The sequence below is a fragment of the Syngnathus leptorhynchus genome, chromosome 14 (assembly GCF_054491065.1).
Source record: "Syngnathus leptorhynchus isolate UIUO chromosome 14, UIUO_Slep, whole genome shotgun sequence".
NCBI classification, from domain to species: Eukaryota; Metazoa; Chordata; class Actinopteri; order Syngnathiformes; family Syngnathidae; genus Syngnathus; species Syngnathus leptorhynchus.
In genome coordinates this window covers 6,228,611-6,242,500 of record NC_141208.1, presented here as the reverse complement: position 1 = coordinate 6,242,500, position 13,890 = coordinate 6,228,611, and the positions used below count along the sequence as shown (strand labels likewise).

The window sequence follows — 13,890 nt, the reverse complement described above, 5'->3', positions numbered from 1 at the left end:
AAGCTTTTTCAGGTAAATAATAAACAATTAAAGATTTATTCAATTTTTAAATGAAATATGAACGCTAAAACCTAATATGTATTTCTTAAAATTGTTTTCCATCAAAAATAAATTCAGTAAAATGTAAATTAAAATGAAAAATATTTCAAAAATAGTTTTCGATGTAAAATCAAAAGAAAAAGAATATTTCTTTCCGATCAAATACTAGATTGATATGATAAAATGATCTTCTCACCATTATCAAAGTAAAAGACGGAGGAGTTGCCGGAGAGGCTGGGGTCAAAGTCGGCCATGAGCGGCGCGATGTACTGAGTGGCCGTGAGCAAGCGGTGGATGATATCTCCCGTGTAAATAAAGCCTGCCCAGGGAAAATATACACTTGATTGTACTCCGAACAGCCGGTGTAACCAAGAATCAGCCAGGGAGTGTGAATGTACTCACCTCCGGTTGCCACGGTGACTTCCTTCAGCATGTGCCCGTAGAAGGGAAAAGCAAAGGAAAGATTGACTCTCTGGAAGAGATTCAAGTGTCAAAAATATTTACACTATGTTACGTGGAAGATGATGACGACCATGATGGTGATGTGATACCTCAGCTTGGCGGTGCGTGCTCGACAAGAAGCCGTGAGTCTTCCACTGGTTCTTGTTGGCCCGCTCCGTGTCGACCCAGGCGTCTGCACCTCCCGTGTCCCCGGGACCGACAATTTTGGACGTGTAGTAGACGTGATCCATGTTCTGCCCCAAATGTCAAACCATTTTTTTTTTTATTATTGAAAGAAATGCCAAATATCTTAAATGAGACTTCAGAATTGCCTAAACATGCCAGCTTGACTTTCTGATCTCTTGTTGTCATTGTACTTTTTGTACAGTGGCTTAAGTATTGCAGGGGGGGTGTCTAACCACAATCTGCGCAGAGTTGTCGTGCCCCTCCTCCAACAGGTCAGCGTCCGACTCATCCGGGCGATGGCGGTCCCTGTAGAGGCCCCTGGGATCCGCCGCCCAGCCGGGGGCCTCGAACGTCAGCCTGGGCGGCCACCTTTTTCCCTTCTTGTCACTCTCGGGGGAATTTTCCATGCCATTTGATTGTATGTGGCTCAAACCTGAGAGTGCAAACACAAGACATTACTGTGATTTGTGTGCGTTTTACAAATGCAGCGAGAACTAAACCTCAAAACACTCAGTCACACACTCAACTCATTGATATGGTATTCATTTTTTTTTTTTCACAAAGGATAAAAAATATGACGTCACACCCTTTGTGTTCAAATGTTCTGACGCCCAAGCAAAACAGATCTATTAAGAAATTTCAGAGTCAATCCACTCCTATACCAGGGCACCACCGTGGTCCATGAAGGCATCGTTCACGCAGAGGCCAACATGTTTCACTCATGGCCGTCACGCCGCTGCTGGTGACTCACTTTGCTCTTCACAGGCCAGGGTGAAGAAGGCAGCCTCCGCACATTCTTCACACCAGCAAAGCGGGGCACCCATGGGTGCTACAGCCGCTGCAGAAGCTGGAGCAGCTGCTGCTCAGGTTGTGGGTTTGTCACAAGCTAAAATCAATGAGCTACTGTTTGTGGACATACTTGCATTACACTGTGACATGGACGCTTGCAGGAAAACAGGACACATTAGAAGACTTTTCTATATTATATGCATATAATGGTTGATTTTAGTATATATATATATATATATATATATATATATACACACACACACAAAAATATATATATTATATATATATATATTTTGTGTGTGTGTATATATATATATATATATATATATATATATATATATATATATATATATATATATATATATATATATATATATATATATATATGAGATGATCAAAATATATATATATTATATACTAAATTATATATATTTTTATATATATTATATATATTGTGTGTGTGTGTGTATGTGTATGTATGTATGTATGTATATATATATATATATATATATGAATTGATCAAAAAACACCAAGAATAATTGAAAAAAATTGCCAAAAATCTTATCAGAGATATAGTTGTGTATTGTGTATTTAATATTAAAAAACGATATTGACTTTTTACATTACATTTCGATTTTTTTTAATCGTTTGACTATACTTTCTTGAAATAAATTTACATTTAGACTCTGCACATTATGCAAAGATTTTACATTTAAAAAATTACAACATATACATATGTATAAATACAGACACATATATACACACAAATAAATAAAAGAGTTTGACTTACCATCAGTAAAACCTCCGTGAGTGATTGGAAGCTGGAAAACAACCAGCAGTCCCGTAATAACACGAAGCGTCTTCATTAATTTCTTCTAACTAAAGGTGCTAATTATTTATCAAACTATATTTCAATGTCAAGTTTAAATTCCGGACGAGGAAGACAATTTCTCTGCGTGTTGTTTAAACTGCCAAGACTTGCAAACTGGCGACGAACCAGCTGTCCGCCACTCTAATCAAGCCCAGTGACGACTAGGGCAACGTGAGGTCCACATCTTCATGGACTGTTGGAAAAGTAAACACTTATTTTCGCCCAAAAGTAGAAGTTTGTCTTGTCTCATTACAAAACCCTGTTACGTTTTGTTTTTCATACTTGATTGTTTAAAAACTTTGATTAATAAGCAACAATTTAACGCAGGAAAATCCATGTTGGCGTAGTTTTAAAAAAAGTTTGAAAATTCCCAGCTGTTCTAAAGGTAACGAGTTGAGCGCCAACTGTAATCTTGTTTTTAGCCACTAGGTGGCAATACAGCAAAGCTGTGTACTGTCACGTAGTATAGGAAGTTTACGTATTTGAGTCATATTTTGTAGGTCATTTTCAGAAAAAAAATAAGGGTACATTACTGATGAAAGATGTCATATTTCACAAGAATTTATCCATCATCCCCACCACTTATCCTGTTATCCTGGAAAAAAGTATACCAAAGATTAAGTATGTTTGAAAAAAAGTTTTTATAAAGTTGCAATTTTTTTTATCATTAAATGGTTATTATAGCCCCTTCCCCCTGAATGACAACAACGGAGGCATCCTTAAGGTGAACTCATTTTTAATGCAAGAACACAAGTGTGGGACTACTCCAGGTTGCCTGCAGAGGAACTAAAAGCGCAATGTGATCACAAGGACACTTGAGTTCCAGGTAGGACACGAGCGGTGCTTCAGTCAGAGGCCTACATAATTTTTATGCGTTTTCAGTTTTGTTTTTGCATGTGTGCCAAAGCTGTCAAAATGCATTTGGCGTTAATCTACCACTAATTGATGGCACTGTGGAATGACAAGAGTTGCTCATGGTACAGCACACTGCTTGGATGGGCACCTGAGTGTTGAGTCAAATTTAAATACAAGCCCAGCTCCACTACATTATCCAGCTAACAAACAGAATAATCATTGCCGTCGGATTAAAAAGGTGTGGGAGGAAAACGAGAAGATGATTCTAAATACCCCTGACAGCATCTTCATTTGCGATGAGGTCAAAGTGAGGGGAGGGGATAAAATGCAGCCACAAACATTCAACTGCGGAAATCGATGAGTTCCACTTCAAATATCAGAGTGGCATTGGCCGGGATGACAGGAGGATAACCGTCGCTGCCGTACGCATAGTCCGGTGTGCAGGTCAAGCGCGCCACTTCCCCCTTTCTCATCTGGAATATAAAACGGACTATCTTTAACATAACAGGAATTTACCCTTGTAGACGAAATTAATGTACTTAATCACTTAAATGAGTTAGATAGTATGTTCGACATGTGTTCTTATGCTAATCATTAGCATGTCATTTTGCACTATGCTAAGTGGACTTTCGTAAGGAAAAGCAACAGCCATGTTGTTGCTTCAAATCCATGAACTGTAATTGTCATCGCTTGATGCAGTACATGTCAACTGAGTGGCACTCAAGTCCAAAACGATGCAACGCTGCCATCTTACAGACATTACAGTGATTTAGAGTTCACCTACAACTATAATCAAAATAAGCACTATAGAAAATATAATTGATAACCGTATATAGTCGAACACATTATTGATCCAGTGAAAATAAACATAAAAAGAACTTCCACAATGCAATCAGATCAAATCTAACACGACCTTTTTTTCTTACCTGAGCTACACCTTCATCCCAGCCACGAATGACCTCACCATGGCCAATCTTAAAATTGAAGGGCTTCCCTCTGTCCCGGGAGGAGTCAAACTTCGTGCCGTTTGTCAGTGTTCCTGTATCACAATGACGACAACATTCAAGGTCCACCTTTAAAGAGAGACGTGGTTGCAGTCGGCATCCAATGTCTCACCGGATTGCAACTTCTACAGCAACAGCACTTTGATTTACTACAGTCAAAACTCAAGGACATTGAAAATACAAACTGTGCTGCACATCTCAAGCACTTTCTCAACCAGCAATCGCCAACCACCAGAGAGTAATGAAGTACAGCAAACGTCGAAGATGAGGCGCATCGGAAGGGATCGACATGTCTGAATTTGTGAATGTAATCTGTAGCAGCATATTAATTCAGTTAACAGTAGCTCTGGGCATATTAAAATGGTCTGTATTTTTTATCATATATTATTTATTCTGATGTAAAGTTGCATTTTGCACTGGAAGCCCAAGATATTTGTTGATTAAAAAAAAATCACGACAATGAATAATTGTTAGTAATAATCATTATTACCACTTTAATCAAAATAGTCGTAAACGGTTTTCTACAGATAAAGCCTGCATTTCAGTCTGTTTTCCGTATTTCCGTTCCCATGCCGTTCATAAACCTTTGCCCCCACTAGCTTAGCCTCCCACCCAATTCATAGGGGTGTGTCTGTGATTATACTAAAATGGCGGGCACGACAGACAGTCTCAGACACACATGCGCAGATTAGGTTACTAGATCGAGTTAGCAAGTCATTCATACAATATTTAGACAGACATTATAGCGAAATATAATACTCAATGACTACATCCAAGTGCTGAACACTAAATCAAGTCTCACTCAATGAAAACGCGCGGTACATTTTAAGTTAATGCCAGTAGTATGACACACTGCCTACGAATGGCCACGGCTCGCTTGCCATTCAAAACCAAGCACTAAAAATTTTCAAGAACAATATACAAATATTTGATTGATTTTTATTTAAGTCAGACACTGTCACGCAACGATGAACTAAAGCAGATAGAGCGTAAAAGAAAATCTTTCCGAGAAGCGGAGGTGGCGAAAACAATAGGAGCTCACCGACGTAATGCACGGATACTTTCTGGCCTTTCTGGGGACAGTTCCCGCCTAAAAAGATAAAAAACGGACGTTAATGTTATCTTCGTACCTAATGGAGGAAAACAAGACAACCAAACGTCATATTTTACCGTTTCCTTCCTTTAACTTCTCAACGGTAACACCCATTGTTCGCGAGAGTGACTGGGGCCTTGTCTATGATGCTTCGCCGGGGCGGTGGCCGTGTGGGCAGACGCTTCCGGTGGGCCTGCTTCTTTTCGCATTAACAGTGCCTCCGTGGACGCATTAGTGCCATCTGGAGTCCGGAGTACGAATTGCAACTACGTTTTCAAATCATTTGCCCGATGGATGTTTTCTGTTGTCATTGCTCAAGTAGCGCGTGGCACACAGCTGCTCTATGGCTCAGTATTTATAGAAAAAGAATGGTTGGAAATAATTTAAAACACACCAGGGATTTCTTTGATTACATCTTATATATTAAAAAAGGGACAAACTGTTCCAATACAGTAGAAAAAGCAAATCATACTAATATGCCTCTTAACAGATTTAAAATAAGTCTGCCTTAATAACTAACAGATGGATCATATGTTAAAGACAACAACCAAAACAGGTCTATCTTTTATCCTGAGACTTATTTCTTGTCCTCGTTCATTTGCTGCTAAACAAAAAAAAATGATGGGATGATGATGCTAGGCACTTGACGAATCAGTGTTGGTTGTACTTGGAGAGCCAGTGTACAGATTGTTAAAGAAGGCCATGTGAGTTACATTTTCGTGCTCTGTGACCTGTAAGGAAACACATTTTATTCTTATTATGGTTTCTAGAATCCCAAAGATTCTTAGCAAATCACTTACATCTCTTCTGCAGCAAAAGAGGTCAGACACAGGGTTCTGACTGAGGACGTCGGTGTCATTTTCAGATGTCCTGCTCCAGAAAAAAACTAAACATTATCAAAATAGACAGTATCTGTATTTTTTTTCATGTATACATGTTTCTATGAGCTATACTTTGCACAGTGCTTCCTCTTCAGTCTAAAAAGGAAAATGAAGATGACGACTCCAGCAAGAGTCAGACCCACGCCAAGGCCCACAGACAACATATCTGCACAAAGACAGCACCATAAAAATAAAAAATGCCTGCGTGTGTACATTTATCCTGTGGTGTGTGTGTGTTACCTTGTTTATCATCAACAGGGTCAACGGTGGGCTCGGAGTAGCAGGGTCCATGGAAGATGGTGATGTCATCAAGGGCAACATCCCCACCAGCAATCCCCCCCCTCTGATACACAAACACAAACTGGGGCACAAGACATCACAATTATTTTAGTAGAACAGACAACCCTTTATGTGAAAAAAACACTCATTGGTCACATTAGCGACATTGCTGCAAGTGATGGCTGGTGCTCATAAATAACAGGTCAAATTGTTACCCAGAATGCATTGTCATGCTCAACAAACACACTGGCTTTCAGCCACTTGTCTCCCTTGTTTCCAATCTCGACCCACTTTTGGTTGCCGTCCTCATTACCACTGTCGTGCGTTTCTCTAGAAAAAAAAAAGATTCATTAGAGGTAGACCTAATTGTACAGGCTGCTGCTCTTCTGAATGGGTCCGCCTACCTGTCATTAACATAGACTCGAAGGGTCCCTACATCAGGACCAAACATGTGGTACCAGAATGTAAGACAGTGCCCTCTGATGGCCGGTTGGAGCACGTCACTAATGAGGAAGGAGGCATGGCCCCACTGTCCCACTGAGCTGTCCACAAAGAGATAATAGCCTGAAGGAAGACGGTGAAATTATAAAGCCTGCTGTGTCCAACGCATCTGGAAAATCTCTGTGTGACCAACCATGAGGCATGTTCGTGGTGTGATCCACGGCGGGTCCCGTATTGGGGTTCGGGGAAGCTCCACTGCCGCGGAGCCAGTCATCTTGGTCCACTCCTCCGCCAACATTGCTCCAGCTACACATGTTGAGCTCAAAGTCGCAGGTGTCGTGAGGGGGGCACTTGGCGTCCGACACATGGACATCATCAAAGGCCATGTCGCCCTCCTGGGTGGGGCCGGCCTTTACGCCCTCGACAACAAGCTGAGAAATAAAGGAGGACCTTAAGCTCAATGGCCCAAGTCGGCTAACTCTGAATCATCTGCAGTTTGGTAAAAAAGTCAATGAATGGACTTAACACAAATACGTATGCCTGTATGTTGGATCTATGACGTGACTCACCCTGTACGGCTGAACCCGAGGCAGAAGCGCAGCCTGGGCGAACCTCCACAGGCTGCGCTGGTCTCCGGCCTGGGAGAAAATCAGAGCTCGTACCCCGTCTTCGCTCTGCTGATAAATGTTGAGCGTGCCAACACCTCTGCCGTACATGTGGTACCACAGCTGGACACAAGCTCCTTTTTCTAAAAAGGTGGAATTTAAGTTTCTCACTTTGGAGCCAAGACTGAGGAGGGACTTACCTGGCAGGTACACAGGTGACAACATAACGGCTGTCTGACCAAGGACGTCCTGGTTGGAAGAGGGCAGGTAGTAGTAGTGGCCCACGGGCGAGTTGGTGGTGTGGTCACTATCGGGGCCCGTGTTGGGGTTCGGGGTGGCGCCTGAATGTCGGATCCAGTCGGCGTCATCGGTGCTCAGCTGTTGCCAGTTGCAGCTGCCCTCCTCAAAATCACACACATCTACAAAAGACATTTTATGTTAATTTTTACAGACAGTATATGGTTATCATCATTTTGGATATTTCAGTGTAGTTTTTTTGTTTGTTTGCTGAGTTTTGAGTTATTTTAATTCAGTACTTAGTTTAAACCACTGCATAACTGCAGCAATAGGTATGTTGTATATCCCCTTCAAAGTTCCTTCACTCAATTTATTTAATGACTTAATTGATGCATTCTGCACTTTGTGGCGTCAGTAATTAAAATATCAAAGGAGTTGGCAAAATTATCACCAGAGGCGGGGCATGCCCCGGGGACGAGCGAGATGTCATCGACGGCGATGTCGCCTGCCTCGCCTCCCACGCTCGCCTCCACGATCACCTGGTGGACCCGCTTCAGGGTCACGTGACTTTGCGCCAGCCACCACTCGTCCCCTTGGTTTCCTGATTTTTGCCACACCTACAGGAAAGCCAGAGGGCTGAGTCACTCCTTGCAATGAGGATGTGAGGAGCGATTTGTGCAACAAAACTGCACAGAGCACAAATCGCAGCTCTTTTGTAATGCGGCTGTTTCGCAACCGTGATAAAAGCATAACGCGGAGAGAGTCCATGGGAGAGTTCGGAATATTTCTCAATCCCCACCGCAGGACAGGGAAGTCATACATGTCAACAAATAAAAAGCTGAGATTTGTGATGTCGATGTACAAACCATTGAAGTTGTGTAAAAAGTCAAGAAAAGCAAAATACAATGAAACTGTGTGGTTTTTACCAGTGTTTTCTCCGTCGACTCGGACGTCAGTAGGAACACTCGCAAAGAACCCACGGTGGCTCCGAACATATGGTACCAGAACTTGAAGCAGTATCCCTGTTGAACTGCAGGTGGTAGCAGTGCAGACTTGAGCTGGGCGACATGACTCTTTGCGCTTGGAAAGGAGCTCTCGATGTAGATGTACTTTCCTGTGGCACAACAATAACAACGATGAAGTGCATATGAGATGAGATCAGGGCGGTATTCCATTTTATGCAGGTGGCGCTTCTTTCATGACACCGAATGCTTTTTGTTGAGAACTTCATCTGGACTATTTTAAAAAAAAAAAAAGCAAATGTGGCTCATGAGCACTAATGTTTGCCTATGGTGTCAAAATCACCTTTTCCCGTAGTGTGGTCCCCCGCAGGGCCAGTGTTGGGTGTCTCAGTTGGACCCGAGCCACTGAGCCAGTCCAGCTGCTCATCGGCCGCCTGCGTCCAAAGGCAAAGGCCGTCTTCAAAAGTGCAATCGAAAGCGGAGAGGACTAAGGGGTAGGTGGCAAAAAAATAAAAATAAACTCAAGACTCCACCTGCGTGTTTCAAGATAAGGACTCAGAGTGTCGTTTACCTGGGGGATGGAAAGATTGGTCGCAGTTAAGAAAGGAGATGTCGTCCACGGCGACAATGCACTTTTCAATGGCAAAGGCAGCGTCTCTCTTCGTGCCATTATTCCAGCTACTAAATCTAACCTAGAAAAAAAAGTGATGATTCATACACGACTTGATTTGAGGGTTGCATATTAAGCTGTGAAAGATAAGAAAGCCACAATTGGAGCTTTTGTCATTCATTCATTGTTTGATTGTGCAGGTGGAACTTTTATGTTAAGGCTGATTCTTTTAAAAATATGTGTGCTGTAATTGAGCGAATTAAATGTGTGTCAGTGATTCACAATATTTGAATGCAAGACAAGTTGGGAGAAGAAGTCACGTTCATGAGTTGGGCACCTCATAATGTTGCAGGTGAGGCCCCAAGGGCAGAGATTCTGGCGTCCAGTGGTTGACGGTTTTGCGGCTGCGTGACCACAAGATTGCTTCACTTCCATCGGCTTGCCACGTCAGCACTCTGAGTGAGCCAGCACACTCGGCGCTGATGTGGAAGTGAAACCTGCGCGGAGGAACGAAGGAAGGAAGAAGTGTTGGATTTGTGAAGGGAGGGAGGGGGTTGAGCAACTTGCCCTGGGGGGGGCTGACATGTCCATCTGGGTGTCAGACAAACATTTAACAACATGGATGACAGTGAACATACAGAATCTGACAGTAGGGCGACGAGGGCGGGAGACGGGGACTCTGGAGTTGGGCCTCGCTTGGCCCTGACACCTGACTGGAGTTGACACTCATGAAGAAGCCTGAGAAACCAGAAAAACAGTGTCAACTCTGACTCAGAGCTCACAAGTTGTCTCCTAATGGGCCTTCACCTGTGTGATTAGTGTGATCGGTGGGCGGCCAAGCGCCGCTGCCGGCCTTCTGCCTACGCCAGCTCCTCTGTCCTTGGCCGGAGGCTGTCCAGCCACAGCTGTCCCTCTCAAATGTGCAAGGACCTGCAACGCGCGAGGGCCGATAGTGAGCAAAGATGCCGGGAAGACCACGAGTCACGTGCTCAGAAATATCAAAGCCGGGAACGACAACAATGTAGCTGCCATTTCCTGTTTGACGAGACGCAGCAGGCGATTATGATTCACTTTGTTGACGTCTGATTACAACACACCAATATTTTAAGTCAGGTATGCGATCCAGATGTCATGTTGTGATATTTGTATAAGAAAAAAAAAAAAGGATGAATGTAGCTTACCGCAGCCATCCTCATCTTCCCCCTGGGGGCAGTCCGGACGATAATCGCACTTTAAAGTGGAAAGAATGCAGATTCGCTCCACTGAACGCCAACAATAGAACTCATTATCCTGCAATGCAACAAAACCAAAAATACACTCACACACACTGCATGCTTTTTTATCTCATGGGCGTCAGATGTAGCCTACCTGACATGGACCAATGGGGGCAATGGAGGTTACAGGTGTGGTGGGAGAGGCCGAAGTGGGTGACGTGTCAGGCAGTGGGCTGTTGTCTGGGTCGAAGACACATTCCTTGGAGAAGGACACGTCGTCCAGTGCGACGTGTCCTCTGTCAAGATCGCCTTGCTCATACCTGAAAACAATCTTAGGCAAGAATATCACATATCGCACAATACAATTATCACATGAGCAGATGTGTACATTGAGATAATATGAGCTGGATTCTCATGCACTTACCTTGCACTTGACAGGAGAGGAGAAGGCCAAGTGTGCCCTCTGCCAGTCGTAATTGTGCGATTGCGTCCTGAGCCACAGCTCGGTGTCGTCAGTCCCCGACCCGAACGTCCTGGAACGCACAAAAAGTTTTCCTGCGGAGTCCTGCAGGCTGTAGTAGAAGAATCGGATCTGCACCGACACACAGTCATGCACAATTCACGTTATTACTCTTTAACATCAAGTTGCAAACATTGAAAATAAGAAAAGAAGAAGTGTTTAATGCATAGCTGCCAATAAGTTTTGCTGCATAGGACATCATGCAAAGTGTAAATGATTTGTCATTCTAATGAATTGTTTTTTTTGGGTCACAAAATGAAACATGAATTCCAACGACACTCACCGTACAATTTGAGCTAGGAAGTAACGTTTTGGAAAGAATCTCCGATATGTGTCCCATCTCTGTGTGAGGAGTCCCCGGAGTTATATAGTGACCTGAGAAAATAACATTAGAATAAACATGAATGCAGGTTGCCGTGGCAACAAACCCCAGTTCATGACTTGCAAAACAGGCTTATAATGTGGCAACTTTTTCATTCACCCCCAGCACTGTTGCGAGTATGATCCCGGGGGGGTCCATCAGCGGGCCAGGCGTCTTGTCCTTTTCGTCGGGTCCATCTGGCTCCGGGTGAGTTCAAGTGGCTTTCAGCCCAAGAACACAGTCCTTGCTCAAAGCTGCAGCGCTCTGTCTCACCTGGTTAAGAGTCAAATGAGAAAAGTGCTTGTGAATGACAAATATGGACAGAAAAGTCAACCGCTTCAATCGCCTGTAAATCAGGTTGGCTGTGTTCACGTCCACAATGGCGCAAACCCCCCTTTGAATGAATGATTGAATGAGAGAATAAATAAATAAAATATTGTTTACTATATGTAATTTCTGATTTAAGATTACAAAAGCCCCACTCACTTATTCACTCATCCATTTGTGACATCTTACCACAATTGCTCTCATCAGTCCAATCGCCACAGTTATCTGTGAAGTCACACACTTGGTTCTTCTCCACACACGCTTTATTACCGCATGTAAACATATGTTCAGGGCACATAGGTTGGGGCTCTGGAAGAAAAAAAAAACAAGAACAGTGACCATGTTGTCTTCAAAAGTACACAGAGTGCCAGTACCGTCTATCATCTTACTACCTGGCAGTTGGCAGTTGGTGAAGCTAATGTCATCAACGGCAATGTGGCCCGGTTTGTCGAAAGCGTGGGTGGCTTCAAAGAAGACGGTGAAGTCCTGACGCTTTCTACCGAGCGACACCTCGCCGCGTTGCCACGAATCGGCACCGCCACCCGACTGCCACCATAGGACGGTGGTGCGAGAGCTCTCACCAAGCAGCACTTTCAACTCCTCCATGTCTGCAACAACATATATGTTTGAAGGATTTTGTTTTAAAACAAGCCAAGGGTGAAGGCTAAGGTTTTCAGGTCTTCAAAAAAAAAAATAATAATTTTAGAAGAAAAAAAAACAATTGAGAAGTTAAGAGAAAAGTTGGCAATTTGAAGCACACATGATTGTAACGCACCTTCTCCATACATGTTGTAGAAGAAGTGGAGCATGCAGGCAGCGCTGGCCTCTTTCGTGATGGGACTCTGCAAGGCGGCGGGGCTCACGTGAGCCCCGTTGTTGGGGGTCACCGCCATGTACCAGCCTGGAAGAAAAAGGATTTGATGTCAAAATTCATTTAGAAATCTGGTCTGACACACCGTTGTTATATTTTCACAATTTTTAAGAATTACAGCAGTACTACTCAATTCTGAGCATAGAATATTCTTACATAATCGAACTCTGAAGCACCACCTTAAAGATACAAGATTGGTAAAGGCAATGAAAGGAGAAATTGAGCGCATGGCCTCACCAAGCGCCGTTCCCAGTGTGTGGTCGACAGACGGTCCAGCATTCCCAGTTCCCTTGTTTCCTCTTTCCCACTGAGCCTGGCCGACGCTGACGTCCTCCCAGCCACACGTGTGGTTTTCAAACGTGCAGCCCACAAAGGTCGAAATTGTTTCATTCACTGCAACGACAAATTGGCTTTCCGTTAAAATATATTGAGACGAAGATAAACACAAGTAAGTGAGTACCTGGACAAGGACCAAACGTTAGACTGATGTCATCTATGGCAACGAATCCTCCGTTGTTTGTCTGTGCTTCGATCAGCAACTAAACATAATGCGAGAGTTTATCTGCAGCATTTTGACCAAACAAAATTAGGTCAGCACTTCAATGTCCAGTTCGGGCTACCTGGAAAGGTTTGCTTTGCTTTAAACTTTGAGAGAAGTTGATCCAACGGTGTTCAGTGCTGCTGTTTCTCTGTAAAATCACTTCATCCTCCAACGGGCCCGAGTGAACCAGCACGCGCAAAGTCCCGGACTCGCTGAAATTCATAATTTTTTGTTGGAGAAAATAGAGCTGCTGCAACAGTCTAGGAAACATGAATATTTTTATATATATGTGTGTGTGCATATGAGTGTGTTCAAGCACTGAACTCTGACCCAGAGATTCTGTTGCTTTGTACAAAGCGAAGCCCGTGATTGTGTGCGGAATTTGAGGAAGTCTTCGCAAATGTCAAACACAGCTCAGCGCTTGGTTTTGCTTTTCTGCTGACCTGTTCTTGTTATACCACAGCGTGAGGCAGGATGGCCCATCTTTGAGCTGGATCCATTCTGACGCTATGCGAACCACGTTGGCGCTGGTGTGTGGTGATAAGCTCAACAAGAAACGACCTGAAAGCAAATTATTCCATTCTTACACCATTTGATTGGATCGTCACACACTCCCACGTAACCCTTTAATTTGGTACAGGGAGGAGGTGATCACAAGATGTACAGTAAATTGGGAGTAAGTCATTGCAACACAGCGTGACATTAATCATCTGTTGCACATTTTGGGCTTTTCAGGTGAGATCAGCAAGCTCATGTTTTGGTC

At 43.4% G+C, this 13,890-nt stretch overlaps 3 protein-coding genes across 7 annotated transcripts in view; all 3 read right to left on the bottom strand.

Moving 5' to 3' along the window:
• The window catches only part of plxdc2a (plexin domain containing 2a), a 13,535-nt gene extending 11,060 nt beyond the window's left edge, over nucleotides 1-2,475 (bottom strand). For both annotated transcript variants that reach the window (XM_085929292.1, XM_085929291.1), the window contains exons 1-5: nucleotides 2,246-2,475; nucleotides 900-1,099; nucleotides 591-734; nucleotides 442-511; nucleotides 236-358 (exon numbers count right to left, since the gene is read on the bottom strand). In XM_085929292.1, the coding sequence (XP_085785418.1) occupies nucleotides 236-358; nucleotides 442-511; nucleotides 591-734; nucleotides 900-1,099; nucleotides 2,246-2,321 (613 nt within the window). In that variant the 5' untranslated portion in view covers nucleotides 2,322-2,475. The remainder of the gene's footprint in view (nucleotides 1-235; nucleotides 359-441; nucleotides 512-590; nucleotides 735-899; nucleotides 1,100-2,245) is intronic.
• Nucleotides 2,476-3,045: 570 nt separating this feature from the next.
• LOC147046271 (peptidyl-prolyl cis-trans isomerase FKBP1A-like) lies at nucleotides 3,046-5,454 on the bottom strand. The gene is made up of 4 exons (XM_085929393.1): nucleotides 5,356-5,454; nucleotides 5,228-5,275; nucleotides 4,108-4,220; nucleotides 3,046-3,654 (listed from the first exon to the last, which is right to left on the bottom strand). The coding sequence occupies exons 1-4, from the start codon at nucleotides 5,390-5,392 to the stop codon at nucleotides 3,523-3,525; spliced, it is 330 nt and encodes a 109-aa protein (XP_085785519.1). The 5' UTR covers nucleotides 5,393-5,454; the 3' UTR covers nucleotides 3,046-3,522.
• Nucleotides 5,455-5,597: 143 nt separating this feature from the next.
• LOC147046270 (MAM and LDL-receptor class A domain-containing protein 2) overlaps nucleotides 5,598-13,890 on the bottom strand; it is a 17,165-nt gene continuing 8,872 nt past the window's right edge. For 2 of the 4 annotated variants that reach the window (XM_085929368.1, XM_085929372.1), the window contains exons 24-51: nucleotides 13,571-13,688; nucleotides 13,207-13,339; nucleotides 13,047-13,125; nucleotides 12,824-12,979; nucleotides 12,491-12,616; nucleotides 12,108-12,323; nucleotides 11,905-12,024; nucleotides 11,509-11,661; nucleotides 11,311-11,402; nucleotides 10,932-11,099; nucleotides 10,662-10,838; nucleotides 10,475-10,583; nucleotides 10,101-10,223; nucleotides 9,932-10,031; nucleotides 9,631-9,790; nucleotides 9,255-9,375; nucleotides 9,027-9,170; nucleotides 8,648-8,835; nucleotides 8,173-8,338; nucleotides 7,685-7,903; nucleotides 7,449-7,627; nucleotides 7,073-7,310; nucleotides 6,843-7,002; nucleotides 6,654-6,768; nucleotides 6,400-6,520; nucleotides 6,232-6,325; nucleotides 6,079-6,151; nucleotides 5,598-6,009 (exon numbers count right to left, since the gene is read on the bottom strand). In XM_085929368.1, coding sequence (XP_085785494.1) covers nucleotides 5,914-6,009; nucleotides 6,079-6,151; nucleotides 6,232-6,325; nucleotides 6,400-6,520; nucleotides 6,654-6,768; nucleotides 6,843-7,002; nucleotides 7,073-7,310; nucleotides 7,449-7,627; nucleotides 7,685-7,903; nucleotides 8,173-8,338; nucleotides 8,648-8,835; nucleotides 9,027-9,170; nucleotides 9,255-9,375; nucleotides 9,631-9,790; nucleotides 9,932-10,031; nucleotides 10,101-10,223; nucleotides 10,475-10,583; nucleotides 10,662-10,838; nucleotides 10,932-11,099; nucleotides 11,311-11,402; nucleotides 11,509-11,661; nucleotides 11,905-12,024; nucleotides 12,108-12,323; nucleotides 12,491-12,616; nucleotides 12,824-12,979; nucleotides 13,047-13,125; nucleotides 13,207-13,339; nucleotides 13,571-13,688 — 3,944 coding nt within the window. In that variant the 3' untranslated portion in view covers nucleotides 5,598-5,913. Of the gene's footprint in view, nucleotides 6,010-6,078; nucleotides 6,152-6,231; nucleotides 6,326-6,399; nucleotides 6,521-6,653; nucleotides 6,769-6,842; nucleotides 7,003-7,072; nucleotides 7,311-7,448; nucleotides 7,628-7,684; nucleotides 7,904-8,172; nucleotides 8,339-8,647; nucleotides 8,836-9,026; nucleotides 9,171-9,254; nucleotides 9,376-9,630; nucleotides 9,791-9,931; nucleotides 10,032-10,100; nucleotides 10,224-10,474; nucleotides 10,584-10,661; nucleotides 10,839-10,931; nucleotides 11,100-11,310; nucleotides 11,403-11,508; nucleotides 11,662-11,904; nucleotides 12,025-12,107; nucleotides 12,324-12,490; nucleotides 12,617-12,823; nucleotides 12,980-13,046; nucleotides 13,126-13,206; nucleotides 13,340-13,570; nucleotides 13,689-13,890 lie in introns of those variants that run through there. The other 2 variants (XM_085929370.1, XM_085929371.1) reach the window with 2 other exon arrangements.